This window comes from Manis javanica, chromosome 12 (assembly GCF_040802235.1).
Source record: "Manis javanica isolate MJ-LG chromosome 12, MJ_LKY, whole genome shotgun sequence".
NCBI lineage: Eukaryota > Metazoa > Chordata > Mammalia > Pholidota > Manidae > Manis > Manis javanica.
In genome coordinates, this window is record NC_133167.1 from 28,434,876 (window position 1) to 28,455,988 (window position 21,113).

Sequence of the window (21,113 nt, forward strand, 5' to 3'; positions counted from 1 at the left end):
TTGAACCACAAAAAACTCTCATTCTGCTTTGATTTTCAGAGACTCAGGCAGACAGCAGAGGAAGCCACACCTCTAATTGGGCAATGTGGCCTTCTGCCCTCCATTCACAGGAAAGAACTGTGTGTTCAGAGAGAGTCCTGTGCAGGAGTAAACTGGCGAGGGGAGCTTAATCCAGGGTGTTACCTGGACTTTCCCAGGCCAAACTGTACTTTCAGGCATTAAACTGGGATGGGGGAAGTTCCCTGCACAAAGGGTATGAAACTGTAGAGACCATGACCAGGGAGGGCGCGGCAGCAGAGAGTCCCCATAACCTCAGTCTTTCCTGCTTCCTGAACATAGTCCCTCTTGGAGATGGTGGAAGTCACCTGGTCAGGAAATAAAATTAAATAGCATTGCTCAAACACCTCTTCACTGTGTCACAGGTTACGAGCATGCCCCCTCAATTATTGTGGTTCCTGAAGGCATGAAATTCTTTCCCCTTCTTGTCTTTGACAGGATGTTCTCTGCCTGGGCCCTTAGCCATACATTCTCCCCTTTTGCCTGGATGATTTCTTCAGCAAGTACAGACATCACCTCTATCAGGAAGCCTTCCATGATCTCCCCAGCCGAGGCCCACATCCCAATGCTGTGGGCTTATATAACATGCCCATATCATGTCCCCAGTCAGAAGGCAGTGTTGCGGGAGGCAATAGGGTATAAGGGTAAAGAGCACAGGTTGCGAAGTAGGGTATTCTGGCTTCAGATCCCTTCTCTACCACTTCCAAGAATGGAACCATGGACCAGTTGCTTAATTTCTTTGAGCCCAAGTTTTTTCATCTGCAAAATGGGAAGAATAACAATGACTTCATGGGGTTTTTTTCAAGGATGAAATGAAAAGCACTTAGCAATGTGCTGGGCTTGTAGGTGATGTTCCATATTTGGTAGCTTGATTGTCAAAAACCATATTTTTTTTACTTGCTTTGTCCTCCCAAACTCTAAGTGTCAAGAGGGCAACAGTATGATCTGGTCATCACTGCATTCCCAATGCTCTTATCATGCCTGGCAAGGCGTAGGCATTATTTAATACCTGTGACTTCATGAATGATCTATGGCCATTTTGTTGGTGAAAGACCCAGAAAGCTGATGACTTCATAAGCCTGTGTCTTAAGCTACTGCTTCATTATGTCACATTGCAAGATGGACGAATAGGGAAGAGAGTTCTGTCTGCCTTCCATTGCAGGTTCATGCCGTGCAAACCCATGTCCTGGCATCTCAAATGTAAAACTATTACTGAAACAATCATCCGCATGCACTTGCTCAGCATCTTCAGGACTATGGAAACAAAAAACGTGGTTCATGCCCTTAGAGAATTTACATAAACACAAGATTCACAGGAACACATGAACTAAAGGCAAGCAAGCAAATCAAGGTGATGATAGGCAATGCTCCGGGGACTCAGAACTGGACAAGTCAAAGAAACCGAGGGGAAGAGGAGGAGAGAATGCAGCTGGGTACTGTGGAGGCCAGGAGAGAGTCTGAGCACTGTGCACTTACAGGGTGTCAAGCAGGTGTAAGACTGAGTTTGGCTGTTTGGAATCAAGGGTGATTACTGAGTGCAGAGAATCACTGTTGGCTGGGTGGGGAGGGGTCAGATTATTGAGGTCTGCTCTGTTCCCTGACATTGTAGTCAATTTATCAACATCAGAAACTGCTACCTTTCTAAACTGTTATCTCCTTGGGGAGAAATAGACACATCTTTTAAAATTTAGAAGGTTCCTCTGGCCATAAAAAATACCAGAACACCTTGTTTATCCACTTTAAGTAAAAGTCAAATATCCCCAAACCTCAAATATCCAGAATACGGGTGGTGGTGGGGCTGATTTCAGATGAAAAGATGATGAGTAGCTCAGTGAATGCCAAGGGCTCTGTGCACTGATACTCTTACACAAGCCCCCAGTCCTTGTTCTGCTGTGAGCGTGGCTGACCAAGTAAACCAGACACGCCTGCCCTGGGATTGCATGGGCTTGAGGCAACGCTTGGACTTCAGAACCAAAACTTCCCAAAAGTTTTGGGCAAGACCTCCTGAAGCAAAATCCATATACAAAATAAAAGAATGAAAACAAGTTAGAAAAGGAAGGCTCCAGGAGACTAGAACACTCAGAACAGGTGTATTAATAGTATTAATAGAAACACATCAAGTGTATTGATAGAAGAAAGTCGAAAGCTTCCCCATGATAAAGTGCAAAGATGCTTCCACAGTTGCTATTTTCCTGTGCTTCTGCATGAATGAGACACAGCACTCTTGCAGAGCCATTATTATTATTATCAGTTTTGCAGATGAGGAAACTGAGGCCTGGGAAGTTTAAAAGGTCAAAAAAAAACCCCCAAAAAACTCAACTCTAAACTTATCTACTCCAAATATGACACTACCGAGCCTCTGTCATAAAAAGTGAAATTCAGAATCAGAAGTCTGAATCATCAAGAACAGCTGACTCTCCTTAGGATCAGATTTGTTTGAGAAGACAAGAAGTGTGGCATGTGATTTAGAATTTCCTGTATCAGAAAGTCTTTTTAAAAAAGACTTTTGGAACTGTAAAGGGCTGTATTAGTATCTAGAAATGTCCCTTAGATGGAGCACTCTTCCCTAAGGCCGCCTGATAAATGAGATACCAGTGTGCGGAACACACACATAAGGTCATTGGTTCGGACTTCTGTGTGGGTTTTTAGCCTAAGAAATGTTCCTTCAAGTCTTTCTAGAGGTTTTTGCACTTTGTGAAACATGTTTTTCAAGATACCCATCTGGAAATTCTTATAAGGACACAGACTCTCCATTTTGGTTTTTTTGAGCCTCTGGAATAGGCTGGGATGCCAGGCCTGTTGGAGGATTCGTAAATGAGCTGTGTATCATATGCCACTGGGGTGTTTTTTAAAAAAAACACATATTTTAGATTTCAGAAATGGGAAGAGTGTTCAACATTGGGTGCGCATGTTTTGAAAACCCGAATATGCAGCCCTTGGCTGATGACTCAAGCGAAAGGCAGCAGTCTCCTCTTCCCCACCACAGGGAATGAAGTGGCTTTTCCCTGTTTGCTCAGATGGCCCTGAGTCCTGCCCTTTGTCCCTCAGCCACACCGACCTGGCAGGGCCATGGGGGCCTTTGGTCTCTGCCCACAGCCAGTGAAGAGGCCCCAGAGCAGCCTGTGGGTACCGGGGGTTTGGATTCCTGCAAAGAGCCAGGGAGAGACTGGGCGCTCAGCACAGATGGCGGCCTTGGGCTGCACTGACTCAGGCAGAGCTAAGGCATGTGAGTGAAAGTTTCCAAGCAGACAGCAAGCTTAAACGGAACAAAATTAACAAGCGACGGTTAGGGGAAGAGGTCTGTCTGGGGTTTATTCTTCAATGGCCTCGACCTTTTTATGTTTATTTCAAGGGACAGACAGCCAAGGTCTTAGGGGTCACTGGCCAGGGTGATCCTCTCATATCAGGGCCCGTTTCCAGGTCGTGCATGGGGCATTCTTCGCAGCTAATCTTGGGCATAGGAAGAAGAGGTGGGAACACGAGGGGGGCATGCTGACAACTGTCCTTTCTCCACGGCAGGGCTAGCTTGTTTCTGACTTTCTTACTCATTTCCCTTTTTGCAGGGGTGTTTCTGCTTCGTTGTCTCCTCAGAAGGACAGTGTAGGCAGTTTTCTCTTGCTAAGTATCTACCCCATGGGCCTTAGAGCCAAATCCAATTTGAAACATGCACCCAAAATGAAAGCAAAAAAGGAGTCTAATTTTCTTTGATAGTAAGTGCTTTCCAAACCCAGGAGCTCCTTTGAAACGAAAATGAGAGAGGGAAAGAGGGACAAGACAGAACTTCCAGGACTTCAATTAGATTAATTGTTCGTCTCACAAGCAAGGGAAACAAAGCCGTGGGGGAGGAGAAACCCATTTATTCTGAATGCAAATGGTCAAGGAAGAATGTTAAAAATACCTTGCAGAGTGAGAGATTGAGAGAACCGGATGTGTCTTTCTAAATACAAAGATTAATAAGAATGGGAGAGAAGCTGGGAGTGGAGGGGAAGTGGCCAGGGAGAGAGAATTACAGATGGTTATGTTATGGAGGCTTGACCCCAGCAGAGCCTTTCTGACAATTGGGCACAGGGGGAAGGAGACCCCAGAAAAATTTTTTCTGATCTTCCTGACTTTTTGGTTCAAGTCAGAAGCATGGAATGGGGAACTGGGGAGAAAAACAGGAAATTACTTAGTAAGGATGACAAGCCAGAACCTGTAACTCACCAGCTTCCCCTACTCCAAATCCAGCAAGAGGTGACAGCTTTGTCCCTTCTTGCTGCCGGAGACTGCAGCCACCTGAATCCGGAGGCTGAGTTCTTTGAGCGAAAGGCATACTCGGAAGCCCCAAACAGGGCAGGGGCATGTTTTCCTGGCCTTTCTTACTTTCCAACATGTTTTAAGCCATGCCCATGAGTTCCGAGTTTTTCCTTCCAAAAGCCATGCCTTTTCCCTCTGCCCCTATGAATATACATAAGATGACCTCTTAGCAATTTCTGTGGGAGGTATGCTGGCATAAGCATAACAGAATTTGGCCCTCATTCGAGAGAGGTGCTTAGTCAAATTTCTCTGAGCTCAGGCCCAAGCTCTCTGTGCATTATGCTTTAGTTCGTGCCAACCTTCTGCAGCCCAGCCAGAGACACCGGGAGCAAAACCATCTAATAAAAAAGCTCTTCTGACAGAAATTCTTGGTAAAGTCCACTGTGAGGGAATCGGCAGTCTTGAGAAATTATGCAAATGTATCCAGCCTGTGCATTTAACCTAGACAAAGAGGAACTGATGAGCTACCCTATGTCATCCACTGAGTCAAGAGGGGGTCTGGCATCACAAGCTCCATCTCATGACTCTTTATCACATGAGGTGTCTAGCTGGAAAAGCCTTCAGTTTTCCACAAAGACTACCTCTTGTTAGGAGAAAATCATTATGTAGGTGTAAAGTAGTCCTAGGAGGATAAGAATGACATCAGTTCACCGCCTCACAGTCTAGCACTGGTTACAGAGGGGCCTTGTGCCTCCATGAGGAAGTGCTGGCCTGGGCTTAGGCCTGCTCCCTTGTACCTTTCCTGCCAGTTGGCCCCTTGATAGATTTTTCAGTACTCACAATGTCTTGGTCACAAGGAATGCTCAGACTATTTGTTAATCATAAGGGGGCATCGAACACCCATCAGAGCATTGGCAAGTTGTAGGTGCTTGTTTGGAGCAGGACATGATCATTGGCAGTCTTTCTTGTACAGAAAACTCTGACTTTGGTTTCAAATGAGGGGATTTTAGAGCCCACTAGGTGGCACAGAGCACTTCACATTCTTGACATTACAAAACTGCCTGCTCCTTCACCTCAACTTACAGGACATTCGTGTTAACATAGCACAGATGTCTAACTGTCCACTCAATATCTCCTAAGCTACTATTTCCAAACAGTACTGATGATGCCAGACCAGCTGAGCCACCTCAAGCCACTTACTTAACTTCTCTGGGCTTCGATTGTCTCATCTGCAAAATGGAGATCCTAATGGCACCAATTTCCCAGGGCCATTGTGAGAACTGAACGGATTGATATTTGTAAAGCCACTAGAACAGTGTTTGTTAAATAAATCCATAACATCAGCTTTGAGATTCTAACCCATGTAGCACAGATACTAAGAATCAATGCGAATCTTAGACCTCCTAGTGTAGACTCAGAATTTTAACTCTCTTGCTCTAAGGAAACCAGCAGCTGTTTCCTAAAATAACAGCCTGATCCTCCCCGGTTGGATGTAGAGGAAATCTCCACTTGGGGATCTGGCTATTAGTCTATTAAGGAAGCTGGTGGGGTTCCTACATGTGGTAGCAGCAGTGGAAATGGGGTAATCTCTGAGGGAAAGGTAAATAAATCCCAAAGTTAGAGCTGATGTTGTATATAGCCCACCCCCTGCCCCCACATGGCATTTGCCTCCACTGCCAGCTTTTGAAAGTAGGGTGCTACCCTTTACACTCTTCATTCAAGAAGGCCCTTTCCTCCGTACTAGGGGACCAACTAGACTTTTACTTCCTCTGAAAGAGAATGCCGACTTGAGGTTTCCCTCTAGGGCCAGGATCCACCACTGAGGAGCAGGTCCTGGGGTGAGGAGTGGTGTCTTCAGGTGGCAGAGGTGGCAGCAGCCCGGGGGGAGTGGGGGTGGGTGGGAGTGTGTGTCTCACGTGTGCACAGTGGCACAAGGTGGTGCTTACTTGCAGTCGTGCTTCTCAATTTCGAAGTGAGGGTTGAAGTTGAGGACAATCTTCTGGTTGGGTTCAGGGGCGTAAACAATCCACTCGCAGTTCTGGTGGGACGGGTAATCCTGGGGGTAACCCGGGGAGGTGATGTAGCCAGCGTCTTTGGAATTCAAACGACCTCCACAGGGCTGGTCTGGAAGAGAAGGCAAACAACCGGAGAACTCAGAATATGCTACAGCCCTTTTCTTCCCTCTCCCTGTCTTTCTTCTCTCCCAGAGGCTGATTCAAACTGTTTTACAGGCCTTTTATGGCAGTCCAGAAGACTACCTACTTACTCCTTCAGGGGAAGAGATGATTTCGCTCATACTCTCCCCACAGCTCACCCTACTGAACACACACACACACGCACACACACACACACACAAATTAGAATATTCCAGAAAATGGTCATAAATATTCCCAACTACATGGTCTGAGAAAAAAAAAAACACAGGAAAGCTGCAAACTTCACAGGCCTCCCTGCCTTTTCCTGTCTCCCCTCCCTGGCCCATCTTCTTTCTTGCTCAAACCTCTCTTCTCTCTGTTTACCTCATAAATCCTTCATTTCATTCGGTGTCTCCCAGCCCAGCCCAGGCAGCCAGAAGTAAAGGCTCCGGGAACCGACAATAGTGGTTTTGTGGTGCTGACCCACAAGCAAGCCTGGTAACAATTACATGTGATGTGGAGGGAAACGTTTTTCAGCTTTGGGCCAGAACAGGCCCTGGAGGGTGATTTCAGCTTTTTTTTTTTTTTTTAATAGAAAGAAAAAGAAAACCCCCAAACATTTAATTCCACATACACCACAAATTTGATTTATTATTTCATTATACACCCAGTGGAAAAATCTGCATTAGAGAATCCACTGGCTCTGACCTCAGTCTCGACAAAAGTGCTTTGTGCTGAGAGGACGCCTGCATTCGTCCTGTGCTCTCTGCCCACTGTCCCTCCTGCCCGGCCACCACCAGCAGGGTGTGCTGCAGCTTTGCGACCAGCCACTTGAAGGCAGCTGCACGGGAGGAGCGCCCCCCCCCCACCCCCTTCCCAGCAGTGCCTGGCTGGAGGTAAACAGCTTCATGTGGGCCAGGAGGGAATGGGGCAATCTTCAAAGGCAGAAAAGGTGGGTGATGACATTTGAAGAATCTCATAGAGTTGGGAGTGAAGTTCTGTAATCCCCATGAGGGGTTCCTGGGAAATGGGGGGGTTTTGCTTAATACTTCAGTAGAACAGAAGACGGGAAGGCACAGGAGACCTGGAAATATTCAGAAGCCTCCCAGAGACCTTCCTGAGATGTGCTTCTCTCTTGGCATCAATCACAATTTAATATCGCCATCTGCATGGAGCAGCATGGGCCGTTGAATTATGTATTACGGCTCAGCAGCCACCCTACAGGACGGGGTCTTTCTCCTGTGTTCCCTCTTTGAGGGAAAGGGTCATGCATTTTTTAACTCTACAGGTGCACTTTACTGTTCCCCACGTCCGTTGGCATTACTGTCTTCCAGACCTCTGCTTTAGATTATCAGCCTGACAGGCTTTAAATGCATAAAAGATGGGCATGCTGCACAATGTGCTTGGGACACACAAATCCACACAAGTAGCTTTTTAGGCATCGTGCCTCCAAGACCTCAAACTGTGCCGTGTTGAGCTGCCCAGAATCTAATGGATTCAGGTTCCATTTCCTACTGGGTGGAAAACAAAAGCAGGCCATTTCCTCTGGCTAGCAGAGACCACATCATCCCCTAACTAATGACCCTGCACCCTCCCCAATCCAGGAGGACAATGGGCCGGCCCTCCCGCCCAGACAGACATGAGGCCAGCAGTGAGGCCCAGGACTGCCTGTTCCTCTGCAGCCAATCCCTGCAGGCTCTTCAGGTACCCATAATATTCATCCATGCTGGGCACCCAACATCTTTCAGCAAGTCAAATTGTGGCCCATTTGTCCTGGCTCATGCCTGTGAAATAGGGCTGTGAGTGGCCCTCTGAGAAGTCAGAGGTATACAGACTTAGACTGCCAGCTGCCCTTACCAAGCTGGCAGGAGAGGGAACTTTCTACTGGGCACAGCTCCTTTGCCAGCTCTTCTGCTGAACACTGCTGCCCTGCCACCAACTCACCCCAAACCACATTTTTCACCTTGGAATTCATCAGAGGGAATCCGAGCTGAGCTCCTGTTTAATGACCACGATGGTCCCTATATCATCCGTGTTTTCTCCCTCCTCTCCCAATCCTCCCCTGCTTCTCTCCCACCACTCTTCAAAGAACTTCTCTCCCTCAAGTCCCCATATCCTCCCCATCCCAAGTTTCAGCTTTTAGTAATTAGACCAAGCACACATAATCAGTAATAAAGATAGGAAACTTCCTCAGAGGAAGGTTTCATTTCTCATCCACACCAGGAGTGATCATTTCCCCTCTTAAAAAAAAAATTAAACTATACACATATATCCCACAGCTGGTAGTCTGCATTTTCTGCTGTTAAAAATCTACTGAACTAGAAGACAATGGAGTAATCCATTTCTTTTTTTCCTGTCCTGTCTTTATCTGAAGAAAATCAAGGCACTTATTAAAATATTTGAGAACTCATTAAAACATCTGCTTTGCTTGTGGGGAGTTAACCTTTTCAATACCCGAACATTATCAACTCACATTCTTGTTTGTCCAGCACTCACACTCACAAACATACACACACACATATAGGGAACATACATTGGGTACATATGCATATTAGAAACTCACAATTTCATCCTGTAGGCACTTTCACACACTCTCATAAAACATCACATATCATTTGCACAGACATATATCCACCAAGATAAATACTAGAATTTCTGTCTCTGTTTTTCTTGGAAAGAAATGAATTCTTGAAATATATCAATAAAAACTGTAAAGGAAACACACCTAATCCTTCTATACTTCCTTTTAATAATCGATCTTTCATTTCCAGGTTTGGAGACCCTTCATTTCCTAAATACAACCATGCCCCCAACAGAAATAAGCTAGACTGTCTTCTGAAGAACTCTATCATCCATTACTTTGGAGGCCTTTATTGTGTTCCGAAAGTACCAGCATAAATGCTCTCTGTCCTGTTTCAGAGGGGTCCTGGCCAGCCAAAAGAGAGTTGAACTCAAGGGCAAACCCCTTTAGGCCAATCTCCATACACAGAAGGGAAGTTGGCCTGTGGAAGTGTGAGCAACTAAGCCTGTTTGGTGAGTTGACAAGGGACTTCTTTCTCCAACTATTTTGTGAATACCTTTCACCTGGGGCATATTCATTTTCCAAAGAGAAGTAGGCAAACCCAGGCCTGGACTGTTCGAGCAATTTTCTCCTACATCTGGGAGGGAAGCCTAAGGGATGGGCCAGTTCAGGTCAGATGAGGCTTCAGAGGCCCAAGGATGAAAGGATTTAAGTGACACCTTAAGACATAACTGTGATAAAGGGAATACTAAATTCTAAAGTGAAAAAGGTCTGACTTTTCCCCCATAAGGACTACTTAACGTGTTTTTATTTGACATATAAAATGTCAGATTATTTCTGATTTCACATCTTTCTGTCTCTCTCTTTTTTTAAATTTTTTTCTCAGGTGCCCTTGCTTTGCTGATGGCCTAAGCACCGTCTGACTCTGCCTAGAGGTGACCTGGCACTGGATCAGGTAAGGAGATTTTGCAGCCATCCACTTAACAATTCTAAGGCACTTTGCCAGCTTCAAAAGGAACTCACCTTCCTACAGAACCCGGTTTAAGACAAATCACTGGTTCCTTGGTAATCTGTGACTTTTGGGAAGTATCAAGAGGGAGTAAAAGCAGATCTTTTTGGAAATCTGGTCTGCCTTCTAGGGAAATTCAATTGGAGTTGTTTTAAGGGAACACCGTTTGACCTGAGCAGAACAGTACTATTTACTAAAATCTGCAGCCTGACGGTAGTGAGGACTTTCACATAATCCCAACTGCAATGGCTTACTTCATGACAGCCAGGGACACCAGGCAACACCAGGCAACAACATGGGGGCAGTCCCAAGGTAACAGAGCAAGAGTCAGATGATTTGGTTTAGCTGAACTGAAGGAAAAAGTCCTTGGTAAAAACAGGGAAATTGAGGACTGGTTGGATGTGAGATTAGAGTCAGGTTGTTTGTTGTCAAAGGTGGGCCTGAGAATATGGGACAGGGAGACAAGGATGGGGTCGGTGGGAGGCTGAGATTAGCAAGAAGAAGTGATGCGGCACCTGGATTCTTAACTTGGTGACCTTCCTGGGTCTCAGCTTCTGGAACTGTAATTCAATGAGTGGACTGAATAAGTGTGTAGTTTTCAAAATTCTTTTTAGAAGTGTTTCTTTTTCCCTTGAGCAAAGCTGTACCCAGAACTCCAATGTGCAAAGCAGATATAAGTGTCACTCTCCTTGGGTGCCAGGGGTAGGATGGCCAGAAGCGGTGTGGTGTCCTGGCCTAGCAGGCCCTACCATCATCTCTGAGGCCCTACCTTCCCTGTTAGAATGCCAGTGCTTCCTGGGACAGGGTTTGAAACCCGCTGAACTAGATTTCAGTTCCGTTGGTACTTTAAAAGGTCTTAGAAAAGAGAAAGGGTGGAAGGATCAGAAGACTTCTATTGCTTATAAATACCTGAGGGCACTTGGTGGAGAAAAGCAGTTGATCTCATTTCCCCTGAAAAAAATACACTTTATTTACTCTGTAATTTATCCTGTATCCTCAGCATAATCCCATTCCACCCCGCAATTTCCACAGCATTGTTTTCATTTAATTATTAGCAGCAAAGCAAAGAAGCTCTTTCCCCCACTTAACTAGAAAAAAGGCTGTCACTTTGCCACTTTGTCACTTAACCACTGGCAAGTTGTGTGACCTTGGGTAAGTTAGTAAACAACTCTGAGCCTTTGTTTTCTCATCTTTGCACTGTGGGTATTGATTCTACAGGTCAGTTCTTAAATTCAAAGCCTACAGTATAGTACAGGGGAGAAAAGAAAAACCTATGGGTTGAACACAAAATTAAAAAGAATCTCTACCTTTCTAGACAACAAAACATTTGTTCAAGGTGTTACTCCTGGTTCATCTGCTTGGTAAGCCTGAAACAAAACTAAGATTTTCCACATGAACATGTCTGTCTTGCATTATGGAGAGTTCAAATGTCTCTTTTAATCACATTAGCTCTACTGACGTGAGTTCCTTTTCTTAACTGAGTCTGTGGCTACATATTTATAAATATTATGGATACACAGTTCTGTGTGTGAGCGTGTCAACAACAGTGATGCATGAAAAGACAGACCAAAAAGAGTTTCTTCAAATCCCGCACCCAAATGATCTAAGTCCTCTGCCCAGGGTTTTAACCAAATTTTGCTCACTAACCCTGGATAAGCTGCTTTTTAAGGGTCATTTCTGTGAGCTGAGGCTGGATTTTGCTTTATTCAAAGCAACTTCAGCCTGTCACAAGACAGTCTCATAAAATCTGTATCTTGGCTTAAGCTGGGAAGAAATGAGCCAATCCATCAGCCCAGGAATGCGGCTGTTTGACCACTTCCTAAGGCAACTGGGAAGGGATGCAATCTATTCGATTTATGGGGCTGGGTGGCAGTGAATGATGCACTCCTGAAGGCACAGCAAATAGAAATCCCTGTGAACTTCTGCAGTGATAAAGTTCAAAATCTGAATAAAAAGAACCTCTGGGAGGGCAGGAAGAAGGGGATCAGAGAGCAGGAGAGGAAGCCAGCACATGAGCATGGAAAAAGAAGTAAGGAACTCTTTTAAAACATCTCCAAGAACAGAACGAAATGGGGCCTGGAAATGGGGCGTGTGGATAGCCTCTTCCCCTCAGTCTGGATTCTAAAAATGAACCTTCTTTTAATCGTTAAAATGTAAGTTTGATGTGATTACCTTCCCTGACCTTGAATCATGCCACCTGTGGTAACCTTGTTATTTGTCATCTTATATCATAAACAAATGCAATTCCAATAGGGCAGCCAATATAATATCATTAGTTTATATTTATGTCCACTCTTTTCCAGCCCTTATTGCAAATGCAATTTTGATGCCATCGATGAGAGATCTGGGATTACAATTCCTGACCATTTCAGCAGACATTTGGGGAAGGAAATAGAAGAATAATTTTGAGGTCTCTCCAAAAAATGAAGGAAGAAAAAAGGTAATATAATATTATTTTTCATTTATTTTGATTAACTGATGGCTCATGTTGAAACATCAATGGCTCCCCATTGGCTCATAAATGAAATCCAAACCCTTTGGCCTAGCAATTTGGGCCTTGCATTTAGCTCAAGCTATTATTTCCAACCTTATTTGCAATTATTTCCCCTCCACACATTCTAAACTGCAGCTTCAGAGTGTTCCCCAAACAAACCCAATGCCTATTCCTCTGCTCTCAACTTCCCCTTGCCTAGTACACCATTCCCAGCTCTAAATCCTACCTGTCCTCTCAGTCTGGACTCAGATGCCAGCTCTGCCCTCCCTGATCTCCCACACCAAGAGTACTCTTTGGCCCTCTGTCTCAGACCACTGAGGACGAGCTCTTTACTGTCTTCTAGGGTGTGTGTGAGCTGGGGACAGCTGTGTGCATTCAGCTGGATCACTGCTACTTGAGGGCATGACTCCTTTCTGCTTCATCTCTGGCAAATTTATAGGGTCAAACCCAGAGCCTTTCCCAAAAGTCAGACTCAATAACACTTGATGAATTAATGAATTACTAATTGACTAAAGTAACACCAAGAGGAGCACTAGAAATCACAAGTTATAAGAGAGCCTTATCACAAGTTGTTCTGCTTCTCTAGTTAGTATCCTTCCTTCCCAACCCACAGCTGCTATTAAATTTAACCTTTTTAGTTTAAATAATTTGTTTGGGATGAAAATACCTGGTTGTAAATCAAGGTAGAGTGAGAACTGTGTCTCCTTAGACACACTAAGCTCAGATAATAATGATGAAATTCAAAGGATACTACATTTTGATTCTAATAGTGGTAAAAATAATCATCCAAGGGTTTTCTTGCCCCCTCACACCACTCCCCAGCCTTATCCTCCCAAAGGCAAATTCTAGATATTTGTTGTCAGTAGCACCAGGAAGATAACAAACTATGACTTCATCACTGAACTGTTTGCTGGTAAAGGATTGTCTTTCTCTGGTTTCAGTTCACTTCTCTCTACACATCCTTTCTCCTGGCTCTCACTATGCATTTTGGGCAATCTGTTTTATTTTTCCCCTTTGTCAAAATAAATGTAAATTATTATTACCACTCGGTCCAGTAATTTGCAATTCCCTTTATCTTCTTCGCTGAAAGACTGGCCAGAACTCCGATCATTGGTTATCACAGGATCTTTGAAGGCGGTGAGCAGGATATCTATCACTGTACGTGCGCATTAAGCTGGCCAGAAGCCCCATCCACGGAAGGCTACTGGGGAGAGCTTTACTTTTGTATTCCCAGGCCCCTTCTCTTTCCTCTGGATTAGATCATGACTCTTTTATGAAGACCCAGAGGGAAATGGGATTATTAAGAGTCTTGCTGGGTAAAAGCCATTTTGTCTTTATGATGACTTTTTTGAGTTCAGCTGCTGAGGAGTCTTAATGCCAGAATAGAAGTTATTACACATTCGGGGAGCACCTTCTACACACTACTCCCTGCTGAGCACACTTTCAGTGATGAAGGATGGAGGAAAGGAAAGGAAAGGGGAGAGATTAAAAAAAATAAGTAGAGGCGAGAACACTGAAAGCAGAACAAGGAGGAAAAAAAATGCAAAGAAGAGACATAATCTGAGATGAGAATCCAGCAGAGAATGTCTCTGAAGAACAGTGTGCTGAGAGATAATCTGATGCTTATAAAACACAGACAAAGGTTTAGTGGGGTAAGAGCTGAGAGTGAATATTTACTGATTAAAAAAGCTCATAAAAATAACATAGACTTACCACAACGGTTACAGTGTGCTTTCTATAATCACAAGATATAGTTAATTTCACTGAAGCTGTTCTGAAGATTTAATGACTTCAGAATAGGCTTAATATGTACTAAACAATATTCTATGTAATCTGACATAGCACAGCAACCCTATGGAGTAGGTATTATTATCAAACACATTTTGCAGATAAGGAAACTGAGTTACAGAAGGACTAAGTATTTTGGATCACAGAGCTGCCAAGTAAACTGGATTTTAAACCCAGGTGATCTGGCTCCAATGCTACAGAAGCTGGGAAACCCAATGAAGGTCTCTCTAAAACTTTATGTCACAAGCTTATTTAGTGGTATATAGGGAAAGACAAATGTTTTGCCTGTTTGAAACGCCTTTTTCTCTTTGTGTGCCAGTAATCTGTCTGTGTGAACAATGAGAGATGTGTTTGAGGCTGGGGTGTGAGAGGGCTGGAAGCACTTAACACCTTCTCTGCTCCCTGTATACACAGGCACCCTGCTCCTTGTTATCCTGGCTGTCTTCCCTGTGTGCTGGGTGGGATGGGAGAGGGTGGTGTGGACTGGATGCTCAAGTCTGAAGCCATGGTCACAACACTGGAGGGTTTCTGCTTGGCAGCTTTCAGTTCTTGCCTTTCTTCTCAACCCCACTTATCCCTATCCTAAAGGCAATGCTGTTTTTGTTCTGCATAGGAGCAGCATTTTCAGAAATGGGGGATTTATTTTTATAGCACAGCTGGTCTGCCAAAGGTCACATAATTTGGCAATGTTCCCAGTGGTTAAAAATTAATTTCTCCTTATTAATACAACCAAGGTCCCATAGGATCAGAGCTCAGCCTTATCTGAACTTGACAGCTTCCTAAACCTTTAGAAGATGCTTTCTCCTGGAGGACCAGCCACACTGTAAGACCACTGTGTCCAGGAATCTAGCCCCACTGAACCCTGTTAGGTAATGAAACTATTAAGCCTTTCATCCATTTCTCATCAGGCAGATAAAGCTTTGAAACACACTGTAGGCTCTCCAGGACAAACATTCACAGTATTCTCCAAGAATGGGTTAATTTAAAAAAAAAATTCTTTGCCTGGAAGGAAGAGCACAAAGATCCTAACTTCTAGGATCAACACACATCTGCCACTCAAAGAAGGTGCCTCAAAGATTATCCAGTGTCAAATGATGGTCAGATGATAAAATACCTCAGATACGTTAGTGATACTTCAAACTACTGCCCAGATGTCACTTTTCAAGTCCTTTCTCATCAGTACAAGAAATTTAAAAGGTATTATGATTTTCCTCCATCCTTTAAAAAAGGACAATTTCATCTCTATTTTCTTAAGTCCTTCCCAACTGGACTTTTGGGGAATATATGCTGAAAACTCTTTAACAATGAACCTGGCTCTGAATTTTATAACTGCGTAATTGTTGCACACTTGGGTCACCCAATGTCAGCTTATACTCTTGATTACTTTAATGAGCAGTTGAGTGAAATGAAAAACACCAGGCAGGGTCCTCAGAATCATCTACTCTATGGTGTCGCTCCTCCTCTCCCCACTTACTCTCCTCCCCAGACTCTTCCCCAACTGTTATTTGCATTCATGCCTCACTGTATATGAACTGGCATTTGGACTCCTAGCCTTTTCTATACCATGAAGATAGGCACTGGCCTTTAGGTTGCTGAACGTGGACTTTACATTCAACAGCAGGGGAGAGGGGGCATTTGGTAGACAGCAGGAGTCCTGTCTGGATAGCCCAAGATTTTAGTCATGGAAGCCTTCCAGCCTTTCATTTTGCTAGTTGGGTGTTCTGTGGCTTACTCTAAGGGCTCCATGTAATAACACAGAAGTCCAAACCTGCTGTCCTGCCTGAGCATTTGCAATTCTACCAGGCTCATCTTGGACAAGAAGGGGCTTGCCCTGGAGCACTCCCAGGGAGCTCCTCTCTTTATACTGTTTTGCACTGTGTGTCCCGTTGGTAACTAGCAACAGCTTCCCTACTCCGTTGGGTAAAGTTTACTGGGCACCCACTGACTGCGTGCATGAGACCAGTCCCCAGAGTCTAGAACAGGCTGCCTGCATACAACCTTGGAGTTTATAGTTTTGCTTGCAAATTATCATGCTTGTCCATAGCCATTTCATATTTTGGGTAGACAGGCTAAAAAAGAAACCCTCTTCAAACCCTTATCCAGAGCTAGACCGCCATCATTTCTCTTTCAGGATTTATTTGAACCCAGGCCTGTCTCCCCCAGCCAATTTACACTTCTTATCTGATCGTCCAGTCTAGAAGGAAGGTTGAATTGACCGCGTCTGCCCGTGTCCATGGCAATGGTGTTAAAACCCTGGCACAGATCAAAGCTCTCTATGCGAAGGGGGGAGGGGTAGTTGTTGGTTATAGAGTCCCGGTTCTTGGCCCCAAGCGTTGTGTCTCGGAGGTGGGGACGTTAGGGCTGGGAGTTGCCACCATCTGAAGAAACCCATTGTCAGGGCCTGAATGATTTCCTGAGCAAAACCTCAGTCCCCTGCGGACCACGATTAACTATAAACTATAGTAAAGGGGAGTTTGTGACCGGGCGCTGACGCGGAATGGCTAGCGCCAGGGGGCTCTCCTCTCTGTCAGAAACCCAAAGGAAGGGGAAGCGAAGGGAGGGGGCGAGCAGTGAGCACCAGCCAATAAGCCAGAGCCTCGATCCCCTGCTCTTCCAGAGAAATTCAACCGGAGCCGCAGAAGCGGCGATCCCCTAAGCTTGGCCAGGAGAGCTGATTCCCACCCCACCAGCACGATTCTGAGGGGCGACCGGTTCATTGCACCCCTACCAGTCCCTGAGCTTTAGCCGTGCGGGTGCCTTCCACCCAGCCGCCGGGCGTCGGTGACCTGGTGGGCACGCTGTGGTGCAGTCAGCCCGAGGCAAAGGGTGGGGCTAGCCGTTTAACCACAGCTCGTCTCACCTCCATTAACTTGTGTTGATATTAAAAAGAAATCAATCAGTGAAAATGAAGCGTTGGCCGTGACCATTTCTTTTTCTCACGTGGAAAAGCAAAGAGCGAGGCGGGAAGGGAGGGGAGGCGGGGAAACTCGCCTGCGATTGCAGATGTTTTTCCCAAGCAGAGAACCGCCGCTGCTACTTAACTTTCTGGCAATGGGCAGCGTGGAGCCAATGCCGCATGCTTCTCCCTAGGGGTGTCCTTAGTCAGCAGGAGGAGAGGACAAGGCTGGAAGCAGCCAACTTCGCCCAGGCTTGAGCTTTGCTTTTGCTTTCGCTGGGAATATTTTTGCCTAATAGAATGTTTATGGATCGCTCGGCTCTATTTCTGCTGCGTAGCCCAAACAAATCGATGTGGCGTTAGAGACGGCGCTTAAGGGTGGTGTGGCCTGGGGGCCTACCGCGTCCCCACCACGTGGATGCCCGCGCGCTGCGCGCTCTTCACCTGCTGCAGCACACCGGCGGACACCCGGTGCGCAGCGCTTCTGCAGGCTGTGCAATCTGCGCGCGTTTCCGCGGCTGGAGCTGCCTCCTTCCCGCCACTCTCCTCCCTCCGCTACGAAATCCCACCCGGCTTCCCGCCACCCAGCTGGGTCAGGACGCGAAGCCCCAGCTCCGTCGGCCCCGGGCCTCAGTCCCTTACAGCCGAGGCGGCGGGGTAATGCAGCGCAGAGCACAGGGAGGGAGACTGGAAGGGGAGATCTGGGCAGGGCTACGCCGAGCGGCTCCGAGTCCCCTTAGCCCGCGCTGCAGGCAGGCTGGCAGGCAGGCTGGCGGCGGAGGCGCAGCGATCTGGGGAGGCGGCGTGGGGGGGCCGAGTGCGCTAAGCCCACACGGCCTCCTAGAAGCCTGCCAGCCCCCCGCTGCGCCCCACCACCGCACTCGCCGGTGATTTGTTCAATTGCCCCCTCCTCCCCCGCAGCTGCCCTCATGCACCTTCCGTCTTCCCTTTCACTCGACTGCTTCTCCGAATGAGTTCCCGCCGCCGCTGGCGGCGACTGGGCCGGCCCCCACCCAGCCGGCGAGCACCGGGTGAGTCAGAGGTCTGACTGGGCCTCGCCCTTAGCCACCCGCTGCCAGTTCCCGGAGGGCCAGGCGGTTGCTCCCACGGAAAGCCTGTGAGGCCCACAGCTTAAGATCGTCTTTTGGGGGTGGGGGGGAGGGCTGGAGGATGTACACCTTGGGCGCGTCCCACCCCGGGTCTGAGGCTGCCTGCGGCCTCAGAGTGGGTGACCTGCCCCGCGCTCCACGCCTCTGGCTTCTCTATAAGTGACGCAGCGCGGCGGGGGGCTAGGGGAGGGGAGAGGGCTCTGCAGAGAGCGCGGGAGGCAGGTGGCAGAGCGGGAGTGGGTCCGAGCTGGTGTCGCACACACGACGTACACACTCCACGCAGCGCTTGAGAACAGATGTGCGAACATCTGGGGGTAGGAGATGGTCCCTCCCGCTCCGCACAGCACACAGAACCTAAGTTGTATACGTGTGTGTGTACGGGTGTGTGCGCCAGTGTGTGCGCGTTCGCGCGCCCGGGCCTACCAGAGTCCGTGTTTGACTACATCGTATACCATGGGCATCCTCACCGCGCGCGCGCACACACACACATAAGCACACACAGCGAATCATACAAACATATATAATTTATGCAGCATCTAGGTCCGTGGGAGGTAATTTAATTTCGCTTCAAGCTGGGAACTTAGAATTAAAAGCAAGAGAGAATGGGGAGGCACAGCAAATCTCCCCAAGTGGGACCTGCACCCATCTCTTTGATATCATTTGCAGCTGCCCTGAAGACCAGTTATGGCAGAGAAGGAGCAGCAAGCGGGTGGGTTTGGATTGCAAGGGCTTTCCTGATCTTCCTCCCCCTCAAATCAACACCCAAACTGGTGTGTGTGTGTGTGTGTGTGTGTGTGTGTGTGTGTGTGTGTGTGTGTGTGTGTGTCTGGTGTGTGTGTGTGTGTGTGTGTGTGTGTGTGTGTGTGTGTTTCTGTTTGGGGCATAAGAACTAGAGTACCAGCTGCAAAGCTTCTCCAGCTTCTCCTTTAGTCAACCCAGGCTCCACCAGTCAGTTCTGAGGGTGAGGTGTCCAAGAGGCTGCAGGGGTCTAGCCCAGCCACTGCAGGCAGGGTGGTGAAGTGCCTCAGTGTAAGGGCACCTCAGGAAGGCATTTTCTCTGCTCGCGTTATTTCCTGCATGGCTGGTCTCCCCGTTCTCAGTCACCTGTGGCAGCTTAGAAGAGTTTTGTCAGATTCCAGACACTCTTCTCAGAGGAAAGAGAGGTTCACCCTGGAGAGTGGTGTGGGGAAGGACAAGCCCCACTGAATTCCCTGAAACCAAATATCTCTTCTTAGGGAGTGTACCCCTTGCCAGCCCTCCCCCAGCAAATACTAGCTCCAGACTGTTCTGGGCCTTGCTTATCTCTGCAGTCTGTCCACACACCCTTTTGGCAGTGGTTGAAAACAAATTCCACTCAAAAGTTTCTAACCACTTCACAGGAGTGAGAGACCTCCGAGGGCCAATGCAGTTTGTTTTATCTAATATTTTTTAAAAGGAACTTATAATTTACTTTCCCAGAATGAACATGGATGTAAGAAAGAGAGCAGGGACGACCAAACGCCCTGCTTGCCAGCAGCGCCCAGCCCCAAGCCCCTAGCTCTGCCGCAAGCCACCTTGCTCCATCAGCCTGAGCTCTATGATTTCGAGGCGTATCCACACATTCTACAAAGAATCTACAGCATTGGAAAACCAAAACTAGACCCTTGTCTTTCCCAAGCCCTTCAGTTCACATTGCTCAATGTAGCTCAGTGTAGGGAATGCAAATGATTTATATTTTGCTGGCTAGGTTGAAGAAACTCAAGGGAGATGTGTTCTGCTTCAAGACGGGGGGAAAAATCCCCAAAACTGTAATGCAAAGGCTTTGTAGTATTTTTAAACCTTTGATTCAGTCCATATGTGACATCTGAACACCGCCAAATTCTATGTTTCAAAACACACACACACACGCGCACACACACACACACACACACACACACACACACACACACACACACACACACACTCCTAGCAGGAGAGAAAAGTTGGGTTTTTCGCAATGGTGGTGGTGTCGGGAGGGCCGGCTGGGATCTCTCTAAATTATTCAGTATTGAGAAAGCCTCCTTCTATGCCATTCCATGTGGCCCGCTAGTATTAACGGTTGCTTTTAAAGGGAAAAGCATGTTGAAATGAATAGAAAAAACTTTCAGGGGCTTACCTGGTTGGCCTCTCACTTCATGTCCTGAGAAGTAGAGAGCTAAGAAAACCCAGGTGAGGGGAATCATATCCATTTTGGAGAAGGAGGCTTTCTCCAGAGCTGGATTTGTAGATTTCTTGTACAATTATAAGTCTTTGTGTTTTTCTCTGTCTTATGTTCTTCCTTACAGTGTCTTCTGCAAAGGTTTCTAATGGTTAGTGTTTCGTTCCTAGGTCCTCGCGGCCGGTCTTCACCTTTATTCTCGCTGGCTCCTCACCTCACCAGGAGGAGGGTAGCTCTTGAAATCAGCAAAGAGGGAACCAGCCGGGAAGAGGGGACGGGTTTCCTCTCTCAGAAAAAAAAAAAAACAAAAAAACGCATCTATGTCCTTTTCAGTTCCTCAAAGTATCGTTTCCTTTATCCTACAACATCACGAATATTTCCCGAAAGCCAAGCTTAAAAAAAATAACGATAATAATAAAAACAAAAGCCGAGAGGTGTCGTGGGCATCACACGGACGCCTGGCAGCTGTGTGCTCTCAGAGGCGTGAACTGACACATCCCCTGGCACTCGGGTCCGAGCCGCGGGCGGGGGCACCGACCGCCGGACGGCCCGAGTGGGAGGCGGCCGCCCGGCTCTTGCCCTCGCCGGTTCCCCTAGCGGGAGCCTCCCCCAGCGGCTACACCCGCTCGGCCAACCTCACGAGGGGAGTCCGAGGAAAGGAGCTGCGGCGCCTGCGGCGGCTGTTGCTGCTG

The 21,113-nt window shown here is 46.9% G+C and overlaps 1 protein-coding gene and 1 long non-coding RNA gene across 9 annotated transcripts in view; one reads left to right on the plus strand and one right to left on the minus strand.

The window, feature by feature from the left end:
• The window catches only part of NRP2 (neuropilin 2), a 116,319-nt gene extending 95,721 nt beyond the window's left edge, over positions 1–20,598 (minus strand). For all 8 annotated transcript variants that reach the window (XM_017653686.3, XM_037009257.2, XM_017653683.3 and 5 more), the window contains exons 1-2: positions 20,380–20,598; positions 6,240–6,417 (exon numbers count right to left, since the gene is read on the minus strand). In XM_017653686.3, coding sequence (XP_017509175.2) covers positions 6,240–6,417; positions 20,380–20,452 — 251 coding nt within the window. In that variant the 5' untranslated portion in view covers positions 20,453–20,598. The remainder of the gene's footprint in view (positions 1–6,239; positions 6,418–20,379) is intronic.
• LOC140844984 (uncharacterized) lies at positions 6,464–20,870 on the plus strand. The gene is made up of 4 exons (XR_012123598.1): positions 6,464–12,111; positions 12,262–17,793; positions 18,058–18,167; positions 20,592–20,870. It is a non-coding gene; the product is annotated as an uncharacterized lncRNA (long non-coding RNA).
• Positions 20,871–21,113: the final 243 nt, after the last annotated feature.